This window comes from Oncorhynchus gorbuscha, linkage group LG13 (assembly GCF_021184085.1).
Source record: "Oncorhynchus gorbuscha isolate QuinsamMale2020 ecotype Even-year linkage group LG13, OgorEven_v1.0, whole genome shotgun sequence".
Classification (NCBI taxonomy): Eukaryota; Metazoa; Chordata; class Actinopteri; order Salmoniformes; family Salmonidae; genus Oncorhynchus; species Oncorhynchus gorbuscha.
The window spans coordinates 58,108,105-58,118,811 of NC_060185.1; the positions used below are offsets into that span (position 1 = coordinate 58,108,105).

General features: G+C 45.7%; 1 protein-coding gene across 3 annotated transcripts; it reads left to right on the forward strand.

Moving 5' to 3' along the window:
• The first annotated feature begins 8,404 nt into the window (after window positions 1-8,404).
• Window positions 8,405-10,079, forward strand: LOC123994027 (lysozyme g-like). 3 transcript variants are annotated; one of them, XM_046296507.1, is made up of 5 exons: window positions 8,405-8,657; window positions 8,826-8,909; window positions 9,051-9,247; window positions 9,458-9,596; window positions 9,717-10,079. In XM_046296507.1, the coding sequence occupies exons 1-5, from the start codon at window positions 8,654-8,656 to the stop codon at window positions 9,848-9,850; spliced, it is 558 nt and encodes a 185-aa protein (XP_046152463.1). In that variant the 5' UTR covers window positions 8,405-8,653; the 3' UTR covers window positions 9,851-10,079. The 3 variants fall into 3 exon arrangements, with proteins under 3 accessions (XP_046152463.1, XP_046152464.1, XP_046152462.1); XM_046296508.1 differs by having other exon boundaries at window positions 8,841-8,909; XM_046296506.1 differs by having other exon boundaries at window positions 8,406-8,657; window positions 8,781-8,909.
• The last annotated feature ends 628 nt before the right edge of the window (window positions 10,080-10,707 follow it).

Below are 10,707 nucleotides of genomic sequence, written 5' to 3' on the forward strand. Positions count from 1 at the left end.
GATTTGATCCAGCAACATTTTGGTTACTGGCCCAACACTCTAACCACTAGCATACCTGCCGCCCAAAATATTGAATATCCCTTTGTTATTAATAACACTTTGGATGGTGTATCAATACACCCAGTCACTACAAAGATATAGGTGTCCTTGCTAACTCAGTTGCCAGAGAGGAAGGAACAAACTCAGGGATTTTACCATGAGGGAAATTGTTACTTTCAAACAGAGTTTAATGGCTGTGATATGAGAAAACTGAGGATGGATCAACAACATTGTAGTTACTCCACAATACAAAACCTAATTGACAGTGAAAAGAAGGAAGCCTGTTTGCAAAAAAAATGGCCTTTGGCCTTTTTGTCCTGAATAAAAAGGGGTATGTTTGGGGCAAATCCAATACGTTACTGAGATCCACTCTGCATATTTGCAAGCATGGCAGTTAGGGATAGGTGATATCTAACACACAAACATATACTATGTTGAAGTTTGAACAGGTCAGAATTAACCTGAGTCCTTTGACAAAGTCACATTGATGGGTATAGCAGCGTAGATAAGCTCCTGGCCGCTCATCAAAGATACTGGTCGGTTGGTCGAACGGACAGGCGGGTGGTGGGACGCACGGATGGACGCACACACACACACACACACACACACACACACACACACACACACACACACACACACACACACACACACACACACACACACACACACACACACACACACACACACAGAACACTGATTACATTACAAATGGTGGTTATGATTAGCCTTGTGGAAGCATTAGGACTCACAAAGGTACTTGTGTCGCATGACACACTATATTCTATGCTTGACAAGCTGTGAAAATAGCAAGTGATCAGTGAATTAAATTATTTTTGGAGGTCGGTAAATCATTGCAATCACATTGCTGGACATGTTATGACACCCATCTTTGCTCCTTTTGGTAGGTCACGGCATCCATTCATGAGCAGGGGATCAGTCTGGCAAGCAACTGTGCACTTTGTCTAACAGAAAAGCAGGGTCAACGTTTGTCCTCATCCCTCAATTATAAAGATACACGTAGCGTATTTTTCCACATGCAGCGTATTTTTCCACACGTAGCGTAGAACAATCGTCTGTCCTCAGTTGCAACACTCACTACCGAGTTCAAAACTGCCTCTGGAAGCAACGTCAGCACAATAACTATTTGCCGGGAGCTTCATGAAATGGGTTTCCATGGCCGAGCAGTCGCACACAAGCCTAAGATCACCATGCACAATGCTAAGCGTCGGCTGGAGCGGTGTAAAGCTTGCCGCCATTGGACTCTGGAGCAGTGGGAATGGACAAATCTGTGTTTGGCGGATGTCAGGAGAACGCTACCTGCCCGAATGCATAGTGCCAACTGTAAATTTTGGTGGAGGAGGAATAATGGTCTTGGGTTGTTTTTCATGGTTCGGGCTAGGCCCCTTAGTTCCAGTGAACGGAAGTCTTAATGCTTCATTAAAGTAGGGTACAAAACATTTATTAGGAACACCTGCGCCTTCCATGACAGATAAATTCAGGAAAAAGTTATCCCTTATTGATTGTCACTTGTTAAATCCACTTCAATCAGTGTAGCTGAAGGGGATGAAACAGGTTAAATAAGTATTTTTAAGCCTTGAGACAATTGAGACTTGGATTGTGTATGTACTGTATGCCATTCAGAGGGTGAATGACCAAAACAAAAGATTGAAATGCCTTTGAATGTGGAATGGTAGTAGGTGACAGGCGCACCGCACCGGTTTGTGTCAAGAATTGCAACACTGCTGGGTTTTTCACGCTCAACACTGCTGGGTTTTTAGACACTCAACAGTTTTCTGTGTGTATGAAGAACACACGGAAAACTGTGAACACATAGAAAACGTATGTTTATTGAATATAGGATGAAAAATATTATTTTAGTTTCTATGTGGAATTTAACACAATTTCAACATATACACAGTTCTGATGATTATGTTGAAATTAGATTGATGGAACAACCTGTTAGTCATGTTTAAAAAAATGTATTTAAGTTTACGTTTTTCCCTAATTTCAATGTTTACAACGTTGGTTGAAATGAGATGAAAACCGTACTGGTTGATGGCTTTTTTCAAATCCATCGTATTTTCCACGTTGATTCAACATCACAAAACACTGACAAATTAAATTGAAGTAATTTGGAAAGGCACACAACTGTCTTTCTAAGGTCCCACAGTTGACAGTGCATGTCAGAAGAAAAACCAAGTCATGAGGTTGAAGGAATTGTCCATAGAGCTCTGAGACAGTGTCAAGGCACAGATCTGGGGAAGGGTACCAACAAATGTATGCAGCATTAAAATTCCCCGAGAACACAGTGGAGAAGTTGTAAACCACTAAGCCTCTTCCTAGAGCTGGCCACCTTGTCAAACTGAGCAATCGGGGGAGAAAGGCTTTGGTCAGAGAGGTGACCAAGAACCCAATGGTCACTCTGACAGAGCTCCAGAGTTCCTCTGTGGAGATAGGAGAAACTTCCAGAAGGACAACAATCTCTGCAGCACTCTACCAATCAGGCCTTTATGGTGGCCAGATGGAAGCCACTCCTCAGTAAAAGGCACATGACAACTGTCAGGACCCGGTTACGAACCCGGGTCTCCGGAGTGAGAAACAGTCCCTTAACCAACTGAGCCACGAATAGTTGGCAGAACCCAGAAGATGAGGCAGACACAGCAGTACTTGAGACGGTGTATTTAATGAAGTAAAAAGTGAAGTTCTTCAGGAAAACATGTAACTCCACAACCTCAAAAGGAATTCCACAAGAACAAATGTAATCCTCCAAGACAAAAAGGTAAATCCACAAGGTGGAAGGTATAGCACAAAAAGCCTAAAAAAATACTCAAGAACAAACAAACAAGAACAAAAAACAGAATTCCACAAGAGAGTCCACCGGGATCAACAAGAGTTCGCAGAGTACTAGGGCTGGGTGCTAACATACAAACACAGAGCAAAGGACTGAGGAAAACAAAGGGTTTAAATACAATCAGGGGAAACGAGGCACAGGTGCAAATAATAATGGGGATCAAGGGAAAACAAAAGGTCAAAAGGCACAATGGGTGGGGTTATATCCTTCCTGTTTGGCCCTGTCCGGGGGTGTCCTCGGATGGGGCCACAGTGTCTCCTGACCCCTCCTGTCTCAGCCTCCAGTATTTATGCTGCAGTAGTTTATGTGTCAGGGGGCTAGGGTCAGTTTGTTTATCTGGAGTACTTCTCCTGTCCTATTCGGTGTCCTGTGTGAATCTAAGTGTGCGTTCTCTAATTCTCTCCTTCTCTCTTTCTTTCTCTCTCTCGGAGGACCTGAGCCCTAGGACCATGCCCCAGGACTACCTGACATGATGACTCCTTGCTGTCCCCAGTCCACCTGGCCATGCTGCTGCTCCAGTTTCAACTGGCCTGGGCCCTAGGACCATGTCCCAGGACTACCTGACATGAGGACTCCTTGCTGTCCCCAGTCCACCTGGCCATGCTCCTGCTCCAGTTTCAACTGTTCTGCCTTACTATTTTTCAACCATGCTGGTCATTTATGAACATTTGAACATCTTGGCCACGTTCTGTTATAATCTCCACCCGGCACAGCCAGAAGAGGACTGGCCACCCCACATATGCTCTCTCTAATTCTCTCTTTCTTTCTCTCTCTCGGAGGACCTGAGCCCTAGGACCGTGCCCCAGGACTACCTGACATGATGGCTCCTTGCTGTCCCCAGTCCACCTGACTGTGCTGCTGCTCCAGTTTCAACTGTTCTGCCTTATTATTATTTGACCATGCTGGTCATTTATGAACATTTGAACATCTTGGTCATGTTCTGTTATAATCTCTACCCGGCACAGCCAGAAGAGGACTGGCCACCCCACATAGCCCGGTTCCTCTCTAGGTTTCTTCCTAGGTTTTGGCCTTTCTAGGGAGTTTTTCCTAGCCACCATGCTTTTACACCTGCATTGTTTGCTCTTTGGGGTTTTAGGCTGGGTTTCTGTACAGCACTTTGAGATATCAGCTGATGTACGAAGGGCTATATAAATAAATTTGATTTGATTTGATCTAGTGACCAAAAACCGGAACAACCCTGGCCAAATCCTGACAGACAACCCACTTGCCAAAAGGGACTGGGGCGAAGGTTCACCTCCCAACAGGACCACGACCGTAAGGACACAGCAAAGACAATGCAGGAGTGGCTTCAGGACAAGCCTCTGAATGTCCTTGAGTGGCCCAGTGAGAGCCTGGACTTGAACCCGATCGAACATCTCTAGAGAGACCTGAAAATAGCTGAGCAGCTAAAAAATAGTTGTTGCTTTGTCATTATGGTTTGTGTGCAGATTTATGAGGGGAAAACATATTTAATCCTTTTTTAGAATAAGGCTGTAATGTAAGAAAATGTATAAAAAGTGAAGGGGCCTGAATACTTCCGAATGCACTAATAACTCAGTGTCACACACATCTACAACTCATCCATTGTGTTTGCTTCTCCTATTTATGTCAAATGCAGTTGGCTCCCCTCCATCCATTTCCCGGCAGCAACCCCACAACCAATGTTCCCTCTAATTTTCTTCAGCACTGAGCAAATGTCAGGTCTGCTGAGTGCAAACTTGAACGTTGTGAAAGTTCTGTACCCGCTTTAAAATACAGTTTTAACTGTGGCCAAGTAGACTACTGTACCTATTTGATCATAATGTAGTCCTACAGTGCCAGTGTGGCCTACCATAAAGAGTTCATCTCAGCCTATGCCTCCCTCCAGTCCCTCGACTTCTTGGCACATCTTGGCACTAACGGAAACATGGATCACCACAGACAACACTGCTACTCCTACTGCTCTCTCTTCGTCCGCCCACGTGTTCTCGCACACCCCGAGAGCTTCTGGTCAGCGGGGTGGTGGCACCGGGATCCTCATCTCTCCCAAGTGGTCATTCTCTCTTTCTCCCCTTACCCATCTGTCTATCGCCTCCTTTGAATTTCATGCTGTCACAGTTACCAGCCCTTTCAAGCTTAACATCCTTATCATTTATCGCCCTCCAGGTTCCCTCGGAGAGTTCATCAATGAGCTTGATGCCTTGATAAGCTCCTTTCCTGAGGACGGCTCACCTCTCACAGTTCTGGGCGACTTTAACCTCCCCACGTCTACCTTTGACTCATTCCTCTCTGCCTCCTTCTTTCCACTCCTCTCCTCTTTTGACCTCACCCTCTCACCTTCCCCCCTACTCACAAGGCAGGCAATACGCTCGACCTCATCTTTACTAGATGCTGTTCTTCCACTAACCTCATTGCAACTCCCCTCCAAGTCTCCGACCACTACCTTGTATCCTTTTCCCTCTCGCTCTCATCCAACACCTCCCACACTGCCCCTACTCGGATGGTATCGCGCCGTCCCAACCTTCGCTCTCTCTCCCCCGCTACTCTCTCCTCTTCCATCCTATCATCTCTTCCCTCCGCTCAAACCTTCTCCAACCTATCTCCTGATTCTGCCTCCTCAACCCTCCTCTCCACCCTCTCTGCATCCTTTGACTCTCTATGTCCCCTATCCTCCAGGCCGGCTCGGTCCTCCCCTCCCGCTCCGTGGCTCGATGACTCATTGCGAGCTCACAGAACAGGGCTCCGGGCAGCCGAGCGGAAATGGAGGAAAACTCGCCTCCCTGCGGACCTGGCATCCTTTCACTCCCTCCTCTCTACATTTTCCTCCTCTGTCTCTGCTGCTAAAGCCACTTTCTACCACGCTAAATTCCAAGCATCTGCCTCTAACCCTAGGAAGCTCTTTGCCACCTTCTCCTCCCTCCTGAATCCTCCTCCCCCCTCCTCCCTCTCTGCAGACGACTTCGTCAACCATTTTGAAAAGAAGGTCGACGACATCCGATCCTCGTTTGCTAAGTCAAACGACACCGCTGGTTCTGCTCACACTGCCCTACCCTGTGCTCTGACCTCTTTCTCCCCTCTCTCTCCAGATGAAATCTCGCGTCTTGTGACGGCCGGCCGCCCAACAACCTGCCCGCTTGACCCTATCCCCTCCCCTCTTCTCCAGACCATTTCCGGAGACCTTCTCCCTTACCTCACCTCGCTCATCAACTCATCCCTGACCGCTGGCTACGTCCCTTCCGTCTTCAAGAGAGCGAGAGTTGCACCCCTTCTGAAAAAACCTACACTCGATCCCTCCGATGTCAACAATTACAGACCAGTATCCCTTCTTTCTTTTCTCTCCAAAACTCTTGAACGTGCCGTCCTTGGCCAGCTCTCCCGCTATCTCTCTCTGAATGACCTTCTTGATCCAAATCAGTCAGGTTTCAAGACTAGTCATTCAACTGAGACTGCTCTCCTCTGTATCACGGAGGCGCTCCGCACTGCTAAAGCTAACTCTCTCTCCTCTGCTCTCATCCTTCTAGATCTATCGGCTGCCTTCGATACTGTGAACCATCAGATCCTCCTCTCCACCCTCTCCGAGTTGGGCATCTCCGGCGCGGCCCACGCTTGGATTGCGTCCTACCTGACAGGTCGCTCCTACCAGGTGGCGTGGCGAGAATCTGTCTCCTCACCACGCGCTCTCACCACTGGTGTCCCCCAGGGCTCTGTTCTAGGCCCTCTCCTATTCTCGCTATACACCAAGTCACTTGGCTCTGTCATAACCTCACATGGTCTCTCCTATCATTGCTATGCAGACGACACACAATTCATCTTCTCCTTTCCCCCTTCTGATGACCAGGTGGCGAATCGCATCTCTGCATGTCTGGCAGACATATCAGTGTGGATGACGGATCACCACCTCAAGCTGAATCTCGGCAAGACGGAGCTGCTCTTCCTCCCGGGAAGGACTGCCCGTTCCATGATCTCGCCATCACGGTTGACAACTCCATTGTGTCCTCCTCCCAGAGCGCTAAGAACCTTGGTGTGATCCTGGACAACACCCTGTCGTTCTCAACCAACATCAAGGCAGTGGCCCGTTCCTGTAGGTTCATGCTCTACAACATCCGCAGAGTACGACCCTGCCTCACACAGGAAGCGGCGCAGGTCCTAATCCAGGCACTTGTCATCTCCCGTCTGGATTACTGCAACTCGCTGTTGGCTGGGCTCCCTGCCTGTGCCATTAAACCCCTTCAACTCATCCAGAACGCCGCAGCCCGTCTGGTGTTCAACCTTCCCAAGTTCTCTCACGTCACCCCGCTCCTCCGTTCTCTCCACTGGCTTCCAGTTGAAGCTCGCATCCGCTACAAGACCATGGTGCTTGCCTACGGAGCTGTGAGGGGAACGGCACCTCAGTACCTCCAGGCTCTGACCAGGCCCTACACCCAAACAAGGGCACTGCGTTCATCCACCTCTGGCCTGCTCGCCTCCCTACCACTGAGGAAGTACAGCTCCCGCTCAGCCCAGTCAAAACTGTTCGCTGCTCTGGCCCCCCAATGGTGGAACAAACTCCCTCAAGACGCCAGGACAGCGGAGTCAATCACCACCTTCCGGAGACACCTGAAACCCCACCTCTTTAAGGAATACCTAGGATAGGATAAGTATACCCTCTCACCCCCCCCTTTAAGATTTAGATGCACTATTGTAAAGTGACTGTTCCACTGGATGTCATAAGGTGAATGCACCAATTTGTAAGTCGCTCTGGATAAGAGCGTCTGCTAAATGACTTAAATGTTAATGTAAATGTAAAAAAATAATGTAGAAAATGCATTCCATAACATTGTAACATGGAAATAGCTGCTCTATCATTCAGCCTACAGCAGTCAATGTGTGGTGTTCAATATAGGCCTACATTACATGACATGTTTGAAAAAAACTTGCAGGCCTTGACATGAACCTGTTTATCCACTTGTCCTTCAGACAAGGAGGCGACTGAAAAGTTATTGTGTTGTTTGATGCAAGAAAACACTTTACAAAATAAAATGCATTATTATTCCCATGCCATTATTAGGAGAATCAGAGAAATGATGGTATCCTCTGCCTATTGGCTACTTAGCTTATTCAAGCCTGTGTCAAAACACAACACTGCACCTTTAAAAAAAAGCTCTTTACCCGACTTGCTTTTCTAAGATGTCTACAAATGTAGACATTTTGTACTCTTGTATGAAGCAATCACTCCTCTTTTGCTGACTACAAATGATCTATAACTGGGCTAATAACTCACTAACCAGCAAAGGGTATGAACAAAATGTGCACACATGGCTACATGCAGCTCTTGCTATGATCTCAAAACAAGCGCATCTACTCACAACCTCATCTCTAAACACAGTCCAGTTAAAAGTAAATGACACAGATCCATATAAGTCTACTGCAGTTCTGATTGGTTATAGTTAGGTTGCACTGGTCTGTGTAGAGTATGGGCTGAGTCGTGCGCAATATAATCATACTGTATTCCGATGTCTTCTGCCTACAACAACATCTCTTGCATAGTTCGTTTTGTTTCAGGAATGTTGCATTGAAGGTGGATAATAATGCATTGATTCGATCACAATTGCCACAGTAAAGGGAAACAGGGGAAACTCTAGAAAGTTGAGAAATTCAATCTCGTGCTTCTTTTTCTCAGGGAGCTGATATTTTTTCTGCACTTTCCGCGTCAGTCCCCACATTGCTCAACCACAACTGTCACGTGCAATAGATCCGTCTGAGGAACTTTCATTTACAGGAAATCACCAAGCGAAAGACATCAACATGGGTGAGCTCTGTTCAACTGTATGATCATTTGTAATCATAAAACTATATTTATTTCACATAGATTATTTTAGAAGGGCACCAGCTAAAGTAACCTATGGTATCTGCATTTGTCTAATTCGGATAGGACTTGGAGTTGGAATTGGTGGATTCATTACATTCTTGACGTTAGCCTCTTGTTTTGGAGACATTACAAAGGTTGACACCAGTGGGGCCTCAGAGATAACCGCTAGACAAGACAAGCTAACTGTCCAAGGTATGTGAGTGACCGGTATTCAGAATCTTCCAATAATCAATAGTAATACATCCATCGACTCTATATAATTTTATAGGAAAGAAATGACATGCAAAGTTAAGATTTTATATTTATTTTACTATCAATCCTAATCCTCTAAAGGGGTGGATGCCTCTCATAAACTGGCTGAGCATGACCTGGTGAGGATGAACAAGTACAAGAACCTCATCACCAAGGTGGGGCAGAAGCATGGCCTGGACCCAGCTATCATCGCTGGCATCATCTCCAGAGAGTCCCGGGCTGGGGCAGTGCTGGACCATGGCTGGGGAGATCATGGAAATGGCTTTGGGCTCATGCAGGTTGGTTGGCAGTTAGTTGGCACAAGATTTGTGTACATGTATCGTTGATTGTGTGTGAGAAAGAGGAAGCAGAACTTACCAAGGTGATTTCTGTTGAAATCTGAGAAGTTTAATAGCATCTTCCCCTTCCTCTTTTAGATTGTACTATAGGCTATTTTTATAATGCAATAGAAGTGGTGTGATTTATTTCTAAATATTTTATTTTCATAGGTTGACAAGCGCTACCACAAGATAGTGGGGACATGGGACAGTGAGGAGCATATCAGTCAAGGCAGTGAGATTCTCAATGAGTTTATCCGAAGGATCCAGGCTAAATTCCCTGCGTGGCCCAAGGAGCACCAGCTGAAAGGTGCCGTATTGCTCACCCACCTTTTTACTCTGTAGTTTGATAGAAGGGGAGGAGTTACATGTTTGTTGTGTATGCAAATGCATGGATACCATGGCAAAAACATATTGTACATCTTTTCAGGGGGAATTTCAGCCTACAATGCTGGGGACAAAAATGTCCGCACCTATGAGCGAATGGACGTGGGCACCACTGGGGGTGACTATTCCAATGATGTTGTTGCCAGATCTCAATGGTTCAAAAGACAGGGTTATTGAAGACTCTCTTCATTATATTACTCCAGTCTTTGATTCTACCTATGGTGAAAATATTCAGTACGTGTTTTGGAATAAATCAAAGCAATAAAATTACTGATCTGAATAAATCAAAGCAGTAAAATGTCTTCTATTTTCTGAATAAATCAAAGCAGTGAAATGTCTTCTATTTTCTGAATAAATCAAAGCAGTGAAATACATTCTATTTTCTAAATACATGAAATGAATGTCATTGTGTGGTCACTGGTCAACATTATTGTTTATATTTTAAGCAAACATCCTCTAATGCAGTGGTTCCCAAACATTTTATAGTCCAGTACCCCTTCAAACATTCAACCTCCAGCTGTGTACCCCCTCTAGCACCAGGGTCAGCGCACTCTCAAATGTTGTTGTTTTGCCATCATTGTAAGCCTGCCACACACACACACACACACACACACACACACACTTATATGATACATTTATTAAAAATAAGAATGAGAGTGTGAGTTTTTGGCACAACCCGGATCGTGGGAAGTGACAAAGAGCTCTTATAGGACCAGGCCACAAATAATTATAATAATCAATAATTTTGCACTTTATTTAACCATCTTACATATAAACCCTTAATTATTAATCGAAAATGGTAAATAACTAACCACAGGTTAATGAGAAGGGTCTGCTTGAAAGGATGCATATAACTCTGCAATGTTGGGTTGTATTGGAGAGAGTCTCAGTCTTAAATCATTTTCCACCCACAGTCTGCCTGTATTTAGTTTTCATGCTAGTGAGGGCCGAGAATCCACTCTCACATAGGTACGTGGTTGCAAAGGTCATCAGTGTATAAACAGCGCGATTTGCCAAGGCAGGATACTCTGATA

What these genes read in the sequence shown, in the direction of transcription:
- LOC123994027 (XM_046296506.1), top strand. An exon ending in ATGGCTTTGGGCTCATGCAG is followed by an intron (nt 9,248 to 9,457) that starts GTTGGTTGGCAG and finishes TTATTTTCATAG; the next exon opens with GTTGACAAGCGCTACCACAA. An exon ending in CAAGGAGCACCAGCTGAAAG is followed by an intron (nt 9,597 to 9,716) that starts GTGCCGTATTGC and finishes ACATCTTTTCAG; the next exon opens with GGGGAATTTCAGCCTACAAT.